General features: G+C 37.3%; 1 protein-coding gene across 1 annotated transcript in view; it reads right to left on the bottom strand.

Moving 5' to 3' along the window:
• Nucleotides 1-202: 202 nt before the first annotated feature.
• Nucleotides 203-21,433, bottom strand: part of RAB11FIP2 (RAB11 family interacting protein 2) — a 44,264-nt gene continuing 23,033 nt past the window's right edge. Inside the window, exons 4-6 of the mRNA XM_043475320.1 lie at nt 10,585-10,630; nt 4,337-4,574; nt 203-889 (exon numbers count right to left, since the gene is read on the bottom strand). Coding sequence (XP_043331255.1) covers nt 4,347-4,574; nt 10,585-10,630 — 274 coding nt within the window. The 3' untranslated portion in view covers nt 203-889; nt 4,337-4,346. The remainder of the gene's footprint in view (nt 890-4,336; nt 4,575-10,584; nt 10,631-21,433) is intronic.

The following is a 21,433-nucleotide window of genomic DNA, read 5'->3' as shown; positions in this document are numbered from 1 at the left end:
CGGTGAGGTATAAGCCACTCTCTCAATGAATTTTCAAAACTGTTTTCATAGTGAAATGAGTCTGCAGGTATTATAGAATCCTTGCTGTGACACATCACATGATAAGGCATCCAAGTACTGCATTTTTAGAAGAAAAGGAGGGCTCATGGACAAACGCATATTCATGCTGTGCTATCTACTATAAGAAATTATGACAACCAGATTAAGATTAAACACTTTAATCAACTATAATAAACCAATAATCATATATTATATAAAAATTCTGACTCATGCATCAGATTACATAAATTACACAACTGTCACATTATGGAATGCTTACATACTTCTGAGTTTGTACCTGCAAAAATGTATACAAGTTACTAGAGCATTTTCCTTAGTAATTGTAATACTCCTCAGTTATAAATAATGCTTGTATTTTTTAAATACCTGCTAAATATATACATTTCTAGATCTGCAGCATTTTTTTTGTACCTCAAAATACAAACCACCTAGAAGACTTAAGATTATAAGCCCAATGTATCGTTTGTTACAGACTTCAGTTCCATTGTAAGAGTGGATTTTTTGACATGGAAAATAAATGAAATAAAATGTCAACTCTAATGCTTGAAGAGCTTCTACACTTCTTATTAAATACATCAGAAAACCCTTCATATGCAGATTAATTAGTTAAGGTGCTACCTATTGCATATTAAATACTTCCAATGAGTGCATCTGGATTATTAAAGTTATAAATCTGTGAAAATGGGGGCTTTCGGTGTGGGCTGACAGACCCTTCCATCTACAATCATGAGCCAGCAGCACTGCAATCCTTTTCCTTTTACTTCAAAGAGATCGAGGAAATGAGCATGCTTCGTATTTCACTTACACACACGAGTGACACCAACCGTATCTATAAGACATATGAGCACACAGACATCAGCAAGTTTCACCTTGTTTTGCAAATCCAGGGTAGGCTGCTTTTTCTAAAAAGCTACAGAGGAAAATAAAAGCTCTAGTGTAACAATTAATAGGTATATTAAAGGCAGCAATTTTTTTCTTTCTTTTTTTTTTTAAATCTTTTTGCTGAAGAATAAGCACGCTTACGAGGGTGGAGGAGTTGGTGAAGGATGAGAAGAAAGCAAGTCTGTCACTAACGAGCTGAGTTTTACTTTAGGTTTCCATTCATGAAACCCCTTTAAATACAGGGCAACATTCACAGCTGGAAAATTACAACAAAATCTTCATTTGCTGTTAAAAGCAACAGACATAGTTATGTATAATCTACAGATAATACTACATTCATGAGAGGATGGCAGAACTAGGCTCAATGCAGAAAATAGCAGCAAAAAGCGATACTTTTAAAAAGAGTTGTAAACGGGTGACACGCTATTTTATATACAATTATAAGATTTACTCCCTGGTATTCAATAAATGAACTTGAAGCCTAAGTGGTAGGAGTGTATGTTCAATACTTTGAAGCTGAATTTTAGAACTTGGAGGGGAGCTGGTTGTATAATTACACTATTTAAAAAATATTAGCAGAGACATTTTTAATTACATAACAGAACTGTTAGCTTAAGACCGGTTTGAGACTATCATAAACGCGGCAATTTTAAAAAAATCCTCTTTTCTGTGGAAATATTTTTGAGCATTCCTTTTTTAAGCATAAAAGCAGAAGTAATCTGTCTATAAGTCTATTGTGCTGTGCATTAATGAGTACATATGTTTTATTTCCACACCTAAGTTACTAACAAAACATACCATTATACTACTTAAAAGTTACAGTTTGGAAAAATAAACCAATGTGATCTTCTGGCCTTTTTTCTACAATGCTAGAAATTAATACTACTCCACTTTCACTTCCACTCACAAATAGGAAACACTGATATGTTTACGTAGGAACTCATTTTTACTTTTCATTTTTAGTTCATTATATTGACGAATTGATTATGAAAATACAGAATAAGTCTGACTCTAGGTCATGAATGAAAGAAAGTTCATAAACATCAGAAAGGAACATTTCAGGCAGTGATAAATGCAGATTCAATTTTCAATACAGTTCTTGTCTCAGAATAAAAGATAAAAATATTGATGCAGTTATAGCCAAATCATTCACCAAGGATAAGTCTAATCCTTAACAGTTTTCACAAAGGCCAAGATTCTCTCCTTAAAAATGAATTTCCTCATTAAAAAAATAGTAGTCCCTGAATCTTACTTTTTCATGAGCTTTGTTTACATAAAACATATCCCCAGTACAACACTGGTATCGGGGGTCGTTCTATAGATGGTAAATTTGGCCAAAGCGTATTAAAATATTTGCAGATAATGTCATAATACTGAAAACACATGGATTCTAATACTTTTAAAAGTGTAAGAAGAGCCTCAATTATACTAACAAGAGAAAAACTAATTATTGTGCAACATTTAACAAATGTTAACTAAAAATGGCACCAGGTTAAAAAATAAGAACTACTAAGACCTCAAATGAGAAAATAAAATTTTATACTAGACTGTGAGGTTTACTACAGAAATTTAGAAGTGAAGGAAAAAGTTGGTAAGAGCTGTTTTTCCTTCTCTATTTCCTCATATTAAAATTATTTTTTGTATTAACATTTGGGATTTTTTTCAGAATTTCAAAATTTGTGCTCTCATAGGAAAACAAAAGCAACTCAGAAAAATACAAATAATAAGGAATTTTAGCTTATGAGTATAAACTTGGCCAAGCATTATCTGATTCAAAATATTAAACTGAGCAAAAGAATTACACATGCTTTATTATTTAACTCTCAATGAAGTCTTAGTAGAGACAAATTTTAGACAAAAATGCATTTGGTAAAAGATTGGGGAATATATGTCTCTGTATACAGGTGAACTTTTCATTGTAAATTTCCTTTAGAAGAAACAGATTTCAGTATTACACAGTATGTATTTCAGACTTTTAAAGTTAAAAAATGAGCAGGAGATGATTAGTAATATTTTTGTATCACTGTTTTTCACTTTAGAGATTAATTTTGTACAAATATATACAGAAAATTCATGAAAGTAGTCAACATTTTGGGAGAGCAGACTTTATAAAAAGTTGACATACAGTTTTGTGATACTGATTTATTTTTAAAGGGTTTTAAGTATGTAGAACAGTATAAATTGTCATCCTAGTAAAGATCTGTTCTAAGAACTCACCCCTCCTTTAGTAAATCTTATTGTGGTTCAGAACCCAAATGCAACCATCTGTTCCACTATTTATGTAACTTGAAACCAAGCCTAATTCATCATTCCTAGAATTTGCTCATTGCTCTGGGTTATCAGGCATCAGAATGATCACCTACTCCCCCCCAAATTATCTTCAGATATAACTTCCTAATATTTTCTTTGCTAGTATTTTAAAGACATTAAAAATCTCAACAAAACAAATCACATTTGCTTATCTTCTGCTTATGGCTCAAACAAAGCTCAGATATTAAGACAAAAAACTAATTAAAAAAACTCATGCTGTTGTGAAGTTAATGAAGTTTCCTAAAATACATCATTCTTTGAAAAGGGACTTTGGGTCATTACTTTGGAAAAAGAGAAAGGATCTGATGGTAGAATAATATATAGTAGCAGCTTATTTTGAAACCAAGGTTCATATTGTCAAGAGTGATTTGAAGCAGCTTCTCTATAACAAACCATTTAGAGTATTAATAGCAATGCTGATTTGTTTTGCATCGATAGAGCACACATATATTTCCAGATTAAGAAACCCTAACTGGTATCCTATAATTTTAGAGGCAACCAGTTGTTTTTAAATGTTCTAAAAACACACGTATATATGAGGTATATGCACGTATTTTACATACAAAGATACATGAACATCTAGATATTCATGTACACATATATGTATATAAAATATGAACCTTTTTTTAAAATTAGTGTTTATGATGATCAGTACTCCTGCAGCTAAATGTCTATAAATTGACTTTTGAGAAACCAACCACAGTATCAATTTTGCTTTACGAGAAACCTGTTCCTGAGGAATACGTCATGTACTTCTGAAGATACTTCTAGGCCTAAGGGAGATTAGTGAGCCAGCACTAGCACCTAAGTGAATCCTAAGGAACGGCTTATTCATGAGAATCTGGCCCTTTTTCACTTTAAAGGTTTAAATTATTGAGCTCACTTCAAAGGTCACTCTTGATAGTCCCTGCTAATGTTTACAGGCGAAACGACTTTCCACAATGCAGGAGAGTATGTAATGAAACCTGATAGCGTGGTCTGTCTTTCAGTACCAAGCTTTTCTTCTATTTTTCGTCCTCTTTCTTCCTTTCTTTTCCTACCCCGCCCCCCGCCCCCCGCCCCGCCCCGATTATAAATGCAGTACCATTGGCTTGTTAACTGTTGGAGAATTTGCCAGCTTTCCTGGATGGTTCGTATGGCACTCTGAGAATACTGGGCGTTTCCTCCATCACCCTGACAAGGAGGTTGTCGATGTAGTCCTCCAGCTCCCGGATGTGCGAGTCCTTCCTCCTCAGGAGCTCTTTGTGTTTGACCAGCTCCTGCAGCACCTCCTCGTAGGTCAGACTGCGATAGCCTGCAGTGGCGTCAAAGGGGTTGCTCTCCTAGAACAGGATGAAGACGGTCACTTCAACAGAGGATCAGAGGAAGATGACGAACTATTTTGAACTTCAGCTTTTTCAAACCCTCCTCCCTATCCTGGGCGAGAACCCGTGTGACAGTTCACAGAGTGGCTAGCCAGTTCTCAGGAAAGGACTAGGGCAGACGCATGCCTTGATTACAACTCTGAATTCTTCTAAAACCACTTTTTACACTGTGGACAAATGGCCTAGTGTTAAGAAATTGACTATATAATTTAAGATTAGATTAACAGATAAAATGTTCTATTATAAATATAATTTAAGAAGCTGAAACCAAAAGATCTGTAAGAATCAACTGTAGGAAATATAAGAAGCTATCGAAAACTACACCTTTGGACATTAATTTAGTCCTCATGGAATTGCTTCCACTGAACTAGAGTTTAATGTTATGCTTTTGCCTTTTTATTGAAGACAGTTACAAGAAACAGCATTATCAACTCTGCTTCTGCAATTTGTTACGAAATGTTGCTGGCATTCAAAACTATTATATACTATTATATAATAATATTATTATGTAATAATAGTATATAATAATAAAAAATCCATGGGCACCCTTGCAAGAAGCTCCATGGGAATAACGACCATTTTAACTTATAGGCAAATAGACCTTTTCCTCCTCTGAGAAACTAGTCTATTTTTCTCCTTCTAGTACTAATACCTGTACAATTTATTTCCCTTTTTGCCCTGGTTGTCAGGAAACTCAGAGTTCCACTACTATCATGGTAACAATATTAGTATATCTGCAGTCTCCCACTTCACTTATTTTGTTTAATCTTACTCTTTTGGTGAAAATTCTTTTAACACAAAGGTAAAACATAAGCCAAAAAGGCACTGATTAATGTTTATTATAAAGCATCCTATATTAATAGAAAATATTTCTCAGGAATTTCATCAAAAAGGCACTGTATCGTCATCTATTTAAAGTGTGTAATACTGAGATTTTTCATTATGCAAAATGTAAAGTAGCAATCTTTTTGGCATTTTATATATAGTTCTATCACTACATTCAACAACTGGAATTGGTGTTCATCACTTTCTTTCCAAACATCTCCTTTCGGTTTTAAAGAAAATACACTAAAATCCTGAGCAAACTGACCTTGCTCTTAAGGACTAACAGTGTCTAATCTATTCAGTAGAGGACTGAGACCCAGGACTGATAAATACAGACAGGTCTTTTGCTTTTTCTTGTCATGGAAATTAAATTTGTATTCATTTTGAGGATCTATTTTAATTTGCTATGCATCCAGGAGTTTTCATCAGTAAAGTCAAAGTGTAACTTTTCATCCCCTCCTTCCCTAGACCCTGTGACTGCGCTGCTCCAAAGGCATAAGCAAGAGCACGGATACCAATACGATGTTTGTGTTAGCCAAGCACACTCCCTTCTCTAGCTAGGATAAAGGCAAAAAAAATATTCTGGGCTGCAAACTTCTCCAAGCCACAGAATCCCCAAGGTGTTTTAGAGAAGACATAGCTTGCACTAGACCTTCAAAGATCCTAGAAGGTAAAAATGCGTACAGGAATCTCAAGCAGTGGGCTCTGCTTGTTCAAAGGAGGAAACAAAGCTCAAGGCCCAGTGGTCAATAAAGGTGATCAGCAGAGTACGGCTGGGAAAGAAGGTTCAGGGCAGGGCACAGAGGGAGACAGAGACTGAAATGGTGGGTTCCAAACAGGCCATCAAGGATGTCTAATGCTATCAGACTTGGTGCTATGGGAAACAGCGCCTACTGAAGGTTTCGGAAGAGAGGAAAGATGAGTAAAGCTAAGTTCTAGCAAAATGGTATGCAGTGGGTAAGACCCTTTGGAGGGACCATGATGAGTTACAAAGTTATTTAATAGTATGTGGTACATGCATTCTCAGTTGTGTCTGATTCTTTGTGACCCCATGGATTACAGCCCGCCAGGCTCCTCTGTCCATGGAATATTCCAGGCAAGAATACTGGAGTGGGTTGCCATTTTCCTAGCCCAGGGGATCTTCCCAAGCCAGGGATCGAACTTGAGTCTCCTGCATTGGCAGGTGAATAACACTGCGCCACCTGAGAAGCCCCCAGTTAATAGTACAGACAAAAGTTAGTAAGAGCCTCTACTAGATTAACAGAATAGAAAGGATGCTAAAAGGAAGTAAGTTTAAATTCTGTGAGGCATATTCAAAATATTTTACCATTAGAAACTGGTACAGATACAACTTTTTGAGTTGTGCTATCTTTGTCCCCCAAACATTTCAAAATATCGTTTTACTACAACTAAAGGACAATTCTGGAGATAAGCTGGTTTACTTTTTAGTTTCTTTTCTTTCAGAGCAATTAACCTTTTGTTAGAGTAAATATACACACATACTTATAAGTTTATCTAATTGGTCATAAGTAGTCTAGAGATATAAAAGTTATAATTTTCTAAACACATTCTCATTGACATTTATTATACTAAGCATGTTTCTGGGGGGAAAAAAAAAAAAAGGTAAGAAACACCATAGAGGCAAGTATATTTAAAACATTAATTGAAAATAAGTTACTCTCTTACTTTAACCAAATTCTGTACAAATTTGAGACAGAAACCCACATAGGTCTCACTTTTCCTTCTCTGATATATGAGATGTTCTCCAAGTTCCCTTTCAACTCTTACATCTCCTGGTCTACAAAGTGATTTTTCTGAACTGCATTTAAAAAAAAATAATAATGTCCAACTAATGTGATTTCATTTTTCTAATACAACATTTACTGAAAAAATAGCAGTTCTTCTGAGAACTGCAGGGATTAACGAAATTAAACTAAATGAGATTCATTATCAATTGATTGTTTTACTTTTTTTTCTTAATTTAACATAATAATACTGTCAGATTGAGCCTCTCTTAATCAAATTATACATTTAAGAACTGATTTCTTCAAATTAATTAAGTGATAATATACACTTAGAAAATCATTTATATTGTTACATTTAACACTATACCAGCACTACCAGAGAATGTAGCTAAAATAAATTTTTAACATTTCTCTAAAATGGGGATTAAAAATATCAGAAAATTCTTTTATTTTGACATAAGTAGCTTAAATCAATGCCACGATACAAGTCAATCTAAAATTTAATCTCTCAAAATAATCAATTATTATTGCACAATATTGTTCAATACTTTACAGCCATAATCTAGAATATACAAATCCATTAACTGGCTTATTTTTCTCTTCACAATCATCTAATAATTATGGGGAAATAGATTTCTTGGAAATACACTTCTGAGCTTTTCAATAAATTTTCCATTTGTCCTTTTATGTGAAAATTTTACCCCAAATTTCTGTATCAAGTTTCTATGCCAAAAAAAGAAAAATCTTAGAAACACATGTACTATATATAAACTATGTTCTGGAAAATAATATAAAATAATTAAAAACAGTTTTATGCCTAGCTCCAGATTTATCTCATATTTGAAAATCATGTAAACCTAATTTTAAGCATAAGATTCTTAATTGACTAAATATACTCAATAAATACAACTATCTTTGTTTTTGATATAATTGCAAATAAAATAAAGATTAATACATACAATAGGAAATAAAAAATATTTTCTAAAAAATTTTCTAAAATATTATTTTGCTTAAGAACTCTCAGGCAAATATAAAAATGAATTATTTTTTCAAAAGATACTTTCAATACTATTTTTGGAAAAGCTAAAATTGAGAAATCTCCAAACTTACCAGACTCAAATAACTTAACACAGGACTCCTAAGTACTCAATATTTTTCCTCTAGCACTCCATATAGATGGCACATATGTTTTTAAGATGTCTTCTTATATTGAAATTTCATGCAATTTTTCTCCTCTATTCCTCTTTCATAACCAATCCTTTTTATTCCTACCCGACCTCTGTTAAAAATTTCCATACACAGATATAAGAAAATAAGTATTGGGTGAGAAAAAAGAATTACTACATGAAGCTTTCTAACTGGAATTTTAAATAACAGTTGTGCAAACGACTTTGATCTATTTTTACTTTACTCATAGTCTAGCCTTTTAAACTAGGAAATGTATATTTTTTACAATATTTAAATTTCAACAAAAGCAAATTATCAAGACTCAAAATAACTGAAGATTTAAAGAAAGGTTGTCCTGGTAACCAAATATTGGTGGGGTACTAACTGACATCCAAGGCAACTAGAGGAGGGAGAGAGAGATAAGATGAAGGCTTGGCATTCTCTGATCATCTCATTATTGTTCTAATGAGGAACTTTGCTCTGGGAATATCATCTCAGCTACTTTCACATCTTTTGTCCTACTCCCTTCATCTCCCTTTCAGTTCTTAATTAGGCCTTAAAGAGCTCACACTGCCCTTTCAACTGGCTACTGCTCCTGTTTAAACACTGTGCTTTCACAGACAGGTGTTGGCACTAGCATATAAGACATACAAACTTAATTACAAAATACTACGTCCAGAAGGGGGAAAAAATATAACTTAGTGGATGGCTATTATTGGAGAACTTAATGTAAATTACTTCAAACATCTTATAATCTTCAACATAAAACTTGTTCAAATACTTGTTTTCAATAACGGTCAGTAGGAGGATGAGCTTTCTCCTCTTAATTGTATCTTGCAGTAAATTAACAACACCTAGTAATCCTTTAACTGTCATTTAGAATAGTTAGTATTCCAGAGAAAAATAATCACACATCAAGGATTCTTTTATCACCTTTAAATCCCTTAACTAAAACAATTTTCACATTTTATTTCTTTAAAGAATTCTAAGGATGCTTTTGCAGCAATAAATTACAAGATTTGGAAAAGTACATTTACAAGCACACAGAAGTTGTAATTAAGGTTACTTAATAAACAATAGCTGCACATTAAATCGATTTTTTGATGTTGCATTTTGTTTGAGATTAAGTAACTGCCTGATAGAGTTCATTTTACTATCTGATCAAAGGCTGACTTCATATATTCTGATGTTCCTTGCCAGACTGCCATAATATAAAGACTTGAGTATTTATGAAACATCAAAACATACAAATCATTTACATAAAACAGCAAAAACACAGTACAAAGTCCTCTGCTTCTATAATGTTTTCTACCATTTTAAAGACAACTATGTTTCGAATGGTTTACACAACACCATGGTTTCTTCTAGGCCTATCACATCACAGAAAATTGTGATATGTTACTGCTTTGAAAAATTCTTATTATACATCTGGATCACACACATTAAGGACAGATGGTTCAAACAGCAACCACCAGCCTCTTGGAATAAAGGCTCTATTTCTGTTACTCAGTGAGAATGTAGTTTCCTACCAAGACATGTGTCCATATTTTATAAAGTAACTTATTTTCTAGGTTTAATATAGTATTTAGAATTGACTGAAGATGTTACTGAACCTCTGAAGAGATCGAAAACTGAACTTGAAATAACAATGAAATGAAGTTAAAATATCTGAATAATCCTTGCAAAATATGCGAGTTAATTTAGCAGGTTGCTACCAAGTCTGTTAACATATTTGGTTTCATTCTGACTTAGGTCAATGTCCTACAGGTTCTTTCAAACACACTTTCCTGGTTAAATGGATCTCTTGCCAGGAAGCTTTCCCTATTGTTAAATATTAACAAGCAGTTTTATTTTTCCTTCAATCTTAGTCACAACAAAAACAACAAAATGCTAGTTTTCTCCACATGCTCTTATTTCATAACAATTATAATGTTGACTTTGACATATAGCTTTCTTATCCATATTTAAAGAGCCTGCAAACAAAATCTGTATATTCTAAATGAACTTCAATTCTAACTAAAACTGTTTGCTTATACTTCCATAGATCATACCTAAGTCACACCCTATGGTATATTTTGTGTTTCTTTCTCTGCAGATTATCACACTAAACCATAATCTGTAGGTAACGGAGGGATTCACGAAGATGGAGGCCTTTTCAAGAATGTGCCGCAGACAGAAAGACAGCCTGTGGCTTGGTTTTTGGTAATTCTCAAACCCTCGATGCAACTTACCGGAATCTTCCTGAGGTCCTCATGACTTGTCGGATTCACATGAAAACTGAGCAATAAAAGACAAGCATAAATGTTAAAAGCATATCACAGTCCATGTGGGAGGAAACATAAAAGCAGAACATTTCAACCAGCACTGCAACAACAATTTCTAAACTCCTACACCACCTGGGTGACTGACATTTAATCCAGGATGTAAAAGAAAAACAAGATTTACGCAACATTCTATACTTTTAAACTTTGAGGGAAAACCCTTCAGTTAATACTAGAATTGAAGAATTGTATCTTTAAATACATAGTTTCTAAATATGTTTAAATATAAGCAAATTTACCTAGTCAGCTACTTTATAAAATTAAAGTTTGTAATATTATTATTCATTTAATACATACACACACCTTAGGCCTTCTGAGATAAAACTAAGGAGACTTAAATAAATTTAGGGTGAGAAGCATGTAGAATGAAAGAGTTGAAGCCATCTTTTAAAACAATTATTCCTATAGGTGTTAGAAAAATTAACCTTTAAATATTTTCCTATCAAGGAGAATGAATTCAGAGCTGTGTGAACCATTTCTGTCATTAATGGATTTCTAAGTAGCTGGTCTTCAAAATTTAAATACCCAAATGGACCAAAACAAAATGGATTTCTTCCATGCAGAGGATGAAAACATCACAGCTGAATGTTATAATCATTTTCCTCTTTAACACATGTCCATTAGGAAGGGGACTGCAACCAAAAAGCAGCTAAACTTCAAAGCCATCTGCTGAGTAAATATTTCATCGTTGCTATTCAAGTTTATTTTTTACCCAGCACTTAACGACTATTAACCATCAGAACCTCTACAAAGCATTAATGTCCTAGGAACCTTTTTAATCCCCACACCCCCCCAAAAAAAGACTTCACTATGAAAGATGTATATATATTTTTTCATTATCTGTGCAAGTAACTGGAATCCTTTGAAGAAATTCACTTTGAAAACTTTTGACTGCATGCATGAAAAGTCTGGACACTGAAAAATATCTATTTTCACAAGTACATGTCCCAAGCTGTAAATCCACAGGGCATGTGTATGACCACCTTGAGAGAGTTTCTCACATATCCAAGGTTTCATTTGTTATGACTAAAGGTTGTTGTAGTAGGTACCAGAACTGGCTGCTGACCTCTTCTGCCTAGAATTCCTGTGGATAAATCTGGCATCTCAGTAGAGCCTGGTGACATGGTAGGGAAGATTGAGACATGTTTTAAATACCAACGATGCACCATTTACAGGCAAGTTTGGCTGACACATTTTCTCATTCCCTGCACCTCACCATCTTCATGGTGTTCTGTGTGGTCCCAGACTAGTCACTGTACCAGCAAAGCCTCCAAAGTCTGACAAAAGAGTGGCTTAGAAGAAAACAATAACAAATCCAAAATACATCATCATGTGGTACCCCTAGGCCTACAGCAGGAGCAGCTGATAACACGGTTCCCATCCTCCCTGGTTTTCGGTCCAAGGAGGTCAACACGAGGGCCCAGGGGACTGATCTCTCCTTGACCGTTATCTCACAGTGCGCTGTTCTCTAATGGGTCAGGAAACACATTCTGCAGAGGCTCTCCGTTCGGCTGTGATCCTCTGACGGACCCTCAGTAAGCACACCACAGTGGTTACAGGCAGAGAGGTGGTGGCGTGAACTCAAATCCTGCTTCTTCCCTCTACACACTTGCCTTTGAGTGTGTCTGGGTTCCCTCACCTATAAAACAGGAATCCTAACAGGAGGAATGCTAACAGTCCCATGGAGGACTCCTGAGAAGGTCAAATGAGATGATACCAGGTAAAATGCTCAGCACTGGTGGCTAGCAGATAGCACATGTTCAGTAAATTATTTTATTGAATGAATATCTGCATATCGCTTATACTGTGCCAGACACTGTGCTAATAAGCACTTTAACCAAAATTAACTCATTTCATCTTCATAACCCTTAAGGTAGGTATGAGTTTCATTTTCAAAAGAAGGAAACGAGCCACAGAGAGGTTAGGCAGCTTCTGGGAGGTGGTACAGGAGGTGAGCGGTGGAAGTGACACAGTGCTAGCCCTGTTTTCTGCTCATGGATCCACTTAGTGAGCACCGGCTGCCTGGCTGAAGCCCTAAACACACAGGGCATGAGGCATGAGCCACACAATGTTTTGAGTGAGCACACAGGAGATGTGCCCTTGCAAGGGGAAGAGAGCACTCCTGAGTTAAATTCTTAGCCCACCCAGAGGAAGGGAGCATTCTAGTGCAGCAAATCAGCCAAGGAGAGTCTAAGTCCAGGAAAAAGTAGGACATAACGCTACATGAAAGACAGGCTTGGCAGGCCAGAGAAAGAGGACAGCGAGGACCTGTGTTGTCTGCTACTGCAGGACACCAGGAGGCTGGCAGAGGCAGTAGGGTGGGAGGGAGCCCTTGAAGGGGAGTCATGTAGGAGACGAGGCCCCTGGAGCTGATCCGCAGAGCAGCAGGCCACTTCTGACAAATTTAATCTTTCATAAATGCTACTAGATGTTTCACAGGGGCTTCCCTGGTGGCTCAGATGGTAAACAGTCTGCCTACGATGTAGGAGACCAGGGTTCAATCCCTGGGTCGGGAAGATCCCCTGGAGGAGGGAATGGCAACCCACTCCAGTATTCTTGCCTGGAGAATCTCACGGAGAGAGGAGCCTGGCAGACTACATCGATCCCATCACATCCTTAAAGAATAAACAGTATTACAGCTGTATAAATCTCATTACATGTCTCAGGAATGCATGATTAAACCAAGAAACAGAAATGTTCCTATTATACTTATTGTAATAAGAATTTTAAAGGAACAAGGCACTTAGGACAAAAATTTTACCAAAATCACAAAGCTAATAATATGGACAATCCAACGGCTTTAGCCTATGGGATGACAGTGAAACTCAGAGACACCTGCAAAGGGTCTGTGAAGTGCCAAGAACGGTCACAACTGGAAGGGAAGGAGGTGTGGAGCGCAGAGAGCCCTGGTCTTTGCCATTGTACCCGCGTGTAACCTGAGTGCGCCCACACTCGCAGCCCAGCTGAGGCCAGAGCTCTGGGGCTGGCCATTGTCTGAAATCCAAAGGCAGAACCCGTCCCCTGTGGTCGGCTTTATATTCACAAACTGACGTGTCAAACACATGACCAACCCAGTCATTCACAGCTGCCTTTTCTGATCCGTCCTTAAGGGGGAAAAAGAGTGAACTGAACTGGACTGAATTAGCTTGGGGAGAAATAAAATGTCTCTATTTATCGACGTGTGGCACCAATTTGGGATACCTTTCCCCTTGGACTGCTGTCCTCGTGTCAGACAAGATACTGAGGAAGATAGGCTGACTGCTCAACTGAGTTGCTGACAGGTTAAGGAAATGTTTTTTAAATCAGGTATAAAAATAAACAGACATGCTCATACTGAAAAGGTCTTACACAAATTTAAACTTCACAATTCAAAAACAATTATTTTTCAAAATCAGGACTAAAAGAGTCTGGTGGCAGCAGGAGATTTTAAAGTACCTTTAGACTGATAAAAATATTTTTAAATTCATATTTTTAAAAATATTTTAAACTAATAAAAGGCTTTAAGCTAACATTCTGAGGTTTTTAAGTTTAATAAAAGCTTATTTTTTTACCTTGTGGTATTCCCAAATTTTAAAGAATTTTTAATTAACAGTACTCAAATTATTTCAAGGGATCATCAGTATCTCTTCAATAACATCACATAAATTTACTTTGAAGTCAGGATAAATACGGAGTAAGTAAATTAGTGAAACTTAAAACTGTCCTTCAATTTCTGCTATGGACTAGCTTCCCACGGATAAGCCAGAAAAGCAAACCAACGTTTATAAAGTGATAAAACAACAGAAATCACTAAGGCATTTGGCAGTGACCTGAGTTTTTTTCTTTGTCCTTTCTTTTCTCTTTTTAAAACTCCTTTTGTTCTCTTTTGGATTGAGAATACCTAAGAAAGGGCAGATATGGTTAACAGTGAAAAAGTTTATCAAGACAAAAAAAAAAAAAACCCACAGAAGAACAGAGATCTATTAAAACTGATTAACTGAGCTGCCTTGTCAGTATAAGACAATACAAACTGTGTAAATACCTGGCTCTAGGATTTTACATCTTTCAAGGAGAAGTCATATAACAACACTTGAAATTCTTCTGAAGGCATTTAAAAACAAGTATTATTACATCTTCTATGATATATCTTTCCAAGATGTGTTACTCTGGAATTATAAAGCTAAGTCCATTTTAGCCTACAACTTGACCCATTTTGTATTTAACAAGTGAATTCAAGTTATCTGCAAATTTCAGGAGGTGTCCTGCTTGTCTGGGAGGGGGGTCAAAGAGAGGAAGGGGAGTGGAGGAGTAACTTTCTTAAGAACACCATTTAATTCCTTACGGTATACAGGAGTAAGTACATTGACTACCGCAGAACCCCTGACATTAACTCTGTTCAAGGGAGGTGCCCTAATATTGATCTTCCTGTTTAGTTGAGAGAGGGGGCTCTGCAGACCTGGAGCTTCATTTGCGGGAGAGACATAGTTTTGGGGGAGGGGTGTAAACTGAGAATTATAATGTAAAACCTTTAATGAGTGTGAAAAGAAGAAAAGTAAAATATCCCCTTTACAGAGAAGCAAGGGCAGGAAGTAATGACACTGGTCAAGCCACAGCTGATATTACTGGACTTTAACCGTGATACCAGGTAGCTTGTGAACACTTTACATGCTACCCCCACTTAATCCTTGAACATTACAGAAGAGGAAACAGGCACGGCAAAGTCAAGGTAACAACAATGCTCCAGGTAACACGGCTACTAAGGGGCAGAGTCAGGATTCAGAGAAAAACAGCCAAAGGTCACCATCCAAGCTCTCAGTCACAAACTGTACCTCCCACACAGGGTTCCACTGGGAGCTCAAGGAGGCGGGTCTCAAGGCAGCCAACACAAGTCCTGAGCATTCTTCCAATCAGAATGACTGAGGAAAGTGCAAGACGTAGACATTCTTACAGACAGAACAAAGGCTGAAAATCACTTGTCTGTCCCCTCCCAACTCCCCAGCTCCATTCTGCCCATCTCTGCACCCAAGATGGCTGATCGCTGGAAAGCACATCTCCTGGGCCCCCTTGCCCACTGGTTTCCAGCTGTGCTTGACCACTGGGAGGTACTTGCAAGAGACTGGAGGACAGACAGAAGGGAAGACAGTATTTATTTCAGCCCCCCAGTCCCAGCCTACCACCTTCTCAGCCCCATGGCACTACAGCTTTGCCAGTAGCTTCTGTACAAACAGCCATAGCTGTTCCTTCACACCTACGTGTGGCAGTCCCTTCCAGACGTGGCAGGTCCCTAGCGCTGTGATATCCCTTCCCTGCTATCCTCACCCCGGCCAGCCCTCCATAGGTGATCTCTTCATTCAACTTTCTTCAATTATTCACTTTGAGTGTGTCATCTGTTTCCTGCTAGGAATTTAATGGATGTAAAAATATACAACAAATGCCACACACTGTTCACTCAATAATTTAAAATAGGACAGAAAGGAAGAAAACCAAACTGTAGTTCTGAAATGGTATAACTGAATGACTGGGATTTGAATACCACTACTATATATTATGCTGCCTTCCAATTTATAATACATTTTCACGAACAGAATTCCTTTAAGCATGTTTCCCAAGGAACAGGTATCAACAGACTGGATTACAGTCTCCCGCAGTAAGATCTCATAGTTGAAAGAAACCCCGTCTGATCCATCTCACCTTCGGATCCTCCCACTCCTTCGCTCCTATCGGACCTGCTTTGTGGACCCCCACTAACATCCCAATTGTTTCCTAATCCGTTTGTATTTACTCACCCCTCTCAGCAGAGCGTATTTACAGCCCGTCATCCCTCAGATGTTTTCCCACTTTTATTTTGCCAATCTCTAACCCCTCTCAAGTCCCTCCTGCTGTCTTTGTTACTTTACTGACTCACCTTTATAACCTGAAACACATCCTCACCACCCATCCTCACTGCTGCTTTTATGAAGGTTAACAACAAATCATTTTTATTTAAGGCAACAGCCTCATTCTCTTTAACCTCTCAGTTCTCTTTGAAGAGTATTCTCTCTTTCTAAGATCTGTGATCTGTGACGGCCTAAATTTTCTCCTATGTTTCTGATTACCAGTCATCTTCCTCGTTCCGCCCTAGGTGGGAGACACTAGCCATTTCTAAAGGTTCTGCTTTCAAACTTCTTTTTCCACTCTACCTTGGTGATTTCGTATCTTCCCACTACTTCAGCTGCCATCACTATAAGGACTGATGACGGCTACATCTTTAATCTTCGACCACAACTGCTTTATCCTTTGTAACAATACCTCCTTTACAAAAGTCTGTTCAGTCTCAGACTGGGTATATTACCTGCATCTCAAAGTTGTCCCAAGCCAATCATCACCTTGACTCCTCTATCAGTTCTGACTTTCCTCTTCTGGTACAAAAACGTGAAGCCTCAGAGGCACCCTTGACTCCAGTCTCCAGCCTGCATGCCTCATCAGTAAGCTGCCAGCTTCTCCCTACTCAGCTTCCGGACGTAGATCTCTCACTGTTTCCTTGCTACTCATTTTCAATGCTGGTTACCCTTCTGCTCGTGAGACCACATGACCACCTACACTACAACAGCCTGGACCACAGTAGCAGCCTCCTCTCCGGCTCTGCCACCCTCCCTCCATCCCATCTAGCCATGCAACAGGCGTGGGCAGGACATTCTAAAGCGCAAGTCTAACCTCGTCATCCTTCTTTCAAAAAACTGGCTTCCCACCTCCTCCAGGACAATGACAAAATTTCTTAGCCTGGCTTTCAAAGCCTATTGTGCTTAATTATATCTTTTCAAACTTACTGCCCACCACCACTCAGCACCCAGGTACAACCTATTAAATTGCTCTACATTTCGTATTTTATTTTTAATTAGGAAACAAAAACTTCATTACCTATTTCAAAAAATTAGGATTAAAAGAGATTTAAAATGGAACATTTTTTAATGACAAAGTGCTAAATCCAATGTAAAGTGTATGAACCTACATACAGACCTTACATCCTTCATAAAAATTAACTCAAATCAATCACAGACCCAAATGTAAAGCATAAAACTACAAAACTCCTAAAAGATAACACAGAGAAAGTGTAGATGATCTTGGGTATGGTAATCATTTTTTAGATACTACACCAAAGGCATGATCCACGAAGAAAGAAAGAATATACAGGTTGATTAAAATTAAAAACTTCTGCTGTACCAAAAAAAAAACCCACTGTTAATAGAATGAAAAGTCAAGCCACAGACAGAGAGAAGATATATCTGATAAAGGACTGTTATCAAAATATACAAAGAACTCTTAAAAGTCAACAATAATCCAATTTAAAAACAGGCCAAAGATTCCAACAGATCTCATCAAAGACACACAGATGGCATGAGGCATAAAAAGATGTTCAACATATGCTACTGAGGAAAAACAAATGAAAACAATGAGATACCATCACACACCTACTGGAACGGCCAAACTCTGCAACACCGACAGTGCGGACACCAGCTAACGCGGACACAGGTGTGGAGCCACGGGGACGCTCACCGCACGATCCAGCCACTGCCCTCCACCGTATCTACCCGGAGGAGCTGAAACTATGTCCACACAAACACCTGCACACAAACGCTTACAGAAACTTTACTCCTAACTGCCAGAACCTGGAGGCACTCAAGATGTCCTCCAGTAGCTAAGTGGATAAACTGGTACATCCAGACAATGGAATATTATCTGGTGCCTAAAAAAAAAAAAAAACCTCTCAAGTCATGAAAAGAACGTGGAGGAAGCTTAAATGCACCTCACTAAGTGAAAGCAGCGAGTCTGAAAAGGCTACAGACCGAATGATTCTATGTGACCTTCCGGAAAAGGAAAAAACTAGGGAAATGGCACAGAGACCAGCAGTTTCCAGGTGTCTGGAAGGAGGGACAAGTCAATATGCACAGCACAAAAGATTTTTAGAGCAGTGGAAATACTCCATGTGATACTATAAAGATGGAGGCATAACACTAACACTACATACTATAAAGATGAAGGCGTATCATCACACATTTGCCAAAGGCCACAGAATATACCACCAAGGATGAACCCTAATGTAAGCTGCCCACTATGGATGGGTCTGATGCGTCAGTGTAGGTCCCTCAGTTTTAACAAATGCATCACTCTAGTGGGGAATGTTGATAATGGAAGTGGCTACCTCTGTGTGATGGTAAGATGTATATGGGAAATCTCTGTACCTTCTGCTCAATTCTGCTGTGATCTCAAACTGCTCTATAAATAATGGTTTTTTAAGTCTGCATTTTGGGTATCTATCTTAATCCCTGAACTCCTTATTTCTTTCTACTACAGGCTGCTTGAAGAAAGGAACAATATCTCAATCTTTTCAGTCCAAGCATCTGACACAGTACCTAGGGTATGGCAGATGTTTAACAAATGTATGTTGAATAAATTAATAGCCAGTGCTTAATAAAAACTGAGCTAATAATTGACTGACTAAATAAACAGTTGATCAATAAAGGCTTTGACAGGAAATAATCAAGTCCCCAAAGAGCAGAGGAAATCAATTTTCTCAATAATGAAGATCACTCTGATCTAGACCTGACAGCGTATTACTGGAGGTGGGGGGTGGGGAAGGGAGGGGGTTCATTCTAAGATAGAATTACTCTGATACTTAAAACTGCCAATATGAATTGAAATAAGTTTCAAACTGGTGACTTCTAATAAAATCCATTCCACTAGCCAGTTTATCCAGTTTACCAACCTGGTCTACCAGTTTGGGTATTTGATCACAATAGAGATTAAATTGAAAATACTCTGGCAAATCCTGAAAACATTTCATAAAGGTTCAATGTTACAGGAGTTCAAAGAAATGTTAACAATTCCTTTTACAAAAGGCTTTAAAAATGAAGTGCCGGTAGAGAGATTACACTAAAAAACAAAACCTTTGGCACATTTCAATTATGTCTATTACACATGCAAATAGGGCTTAAGTCAAGGTACAACTCAATACTGCTTTTTTCCTTTCTTTGGAAGGGGGAGTTGGGGGAAGTGAGTACCAAATCAAATTAATGCTACTAGAGATTAAAATACTCCATTATCTCTCCTGGGACTGGGCATGCACACTGATACCTAGATGGCAAAACAGAACCTAACACATAAATGTCCATGGGGATTAACAGTAATTTACTTATTATTATTCTCACAGGGTATCTTTTATGAGATCTCGTAGGCAAGATGATTAAGAAATTGTGGTCAGTGACACCACAGATCATGGACAGCAAATTCAGACCTAGCTGCTTTTCTATCGTGATATGGTAATCACTATGTTACTGAAGAAGTCCTAAAACTTGAGGACTGAGGGATATCCATAAAATTAAGGCATGTTTCATCAAGAATATCATGTTTGATCAAGCTTAACTTACTGTTTTTTCCTGGTGAAGAAAAGAATTAATTATAAATAAAATGTAGTTAAACTGAATAGCAGAAAACAAAATAAAAAAAGTCAATTTACAAATTTCCAAACACAAGTCCCTATGCATTCTGAGAGTTCTCCATTTCTTTAAAACTAAGCTTCTCCAAGGTGAAAAGACAGCCCTCACATTGGGAGAAAATAACAGCAAACGAAGCAACAGACAAAGGATTAATCTCAAAAATATACAAGCAACTCCTGCAGCTCAACTCCAGAAAAATAAATGACCCAATCAAAAAATGGGCCAAAGAACTAAACAGACATTTCTCCAAAGAAGACATACAGATGGCTAACAAACACATGAAAAGATGCTCAACATCACTCATTATCAGAGAAATGCAAATCAAAACCACAATGAGGTACCATTACACGCCAGTCAGGATGGCTGCTATCCAAAAGTCTACAAGCAATAAATGCTGGAGAGGGTGTGGAGAAAAGGGAACCCTTTTACACTGTTGGTGGGAATGCAAACTAGTACAGCCGCTATGGAAAACAGTGTGGAGATTTCTTAAAAAACTGGAAATGGAACAGTCATATGACCCAGCAATCCCACTCCTGGGCATACACACTGAGGAAACCAGATCTGAAAGAGACATGTGCACCCCAATGTTCATTGCAGCACTGTTTATAATTGCCAGGCCATGGAAGCTACCTAGATGCCCATCAGCAGACGAATGGATAAGGAAGCTGTGGTACATATACACCATGGAATATTACTCAGCCATTAAAAAGAATTCATTTGAATCAGTTCTAATGAGATGGATGAAACTGGAGCCCATTAGACAGAGTGAAGTAAGCCAGAAAGATAAAGACCATTACAGTATACTAACCCATATATATGGCATTTAGAAAGATGGTAATGATAACCCTATATGCAAAACAGAAAGAGACACAGATGTACAGAACAGACTTCTGGACTCTGTGGGAGAAGGTGAGGGTGGGATGTTTCGAGAGAACAGCATCGAAACATGTATATTATCTAGGGTGAAACAGATCACCAGCCCAGATTGGATGCATGAGACAAGTGCTCGGGCCTGGTGCACTGGGAAGACCCAGAGGGATCGGGTAGAGAGGGAGGTGGGAGGGGGGATCGGGATGGGGAATACATGTAAATCCATGGCTGATTCATGTCAATGTATGACAAAACCCACTATAATACTGTAAAGTAATTAGCCTCCAACTAATAAAAATAAATGAAAAAAAAAAACCTGAAAAAAAAAAGAGGTACTGGGGTTTAAGAATTTAACATGTCTTTTGAGGGAACACAACTCAAACCATAATGCTATTTTTTATGAAATAAATAGTTTCCCCATAATAAGATACTAAAAA

This window comes from Cervus canadensis, chromosome 8, assembly GCF_019320065.1.
Source record: "Cervus canadensis isolate Bull #8, Minnesota chromosome 8, ASM1932006v1, whole genome shotgun sequence".
NCBI lineage: Eukaryota > Metazoa > Chordata > Mammalia > Artiodactyla > Cervidae > Cervus > Cervus canadensis.
Note: the sequence above shows the minus strand (reverse complement) of the source record. Positions and strands in the feature narration are given on the sequence as shown.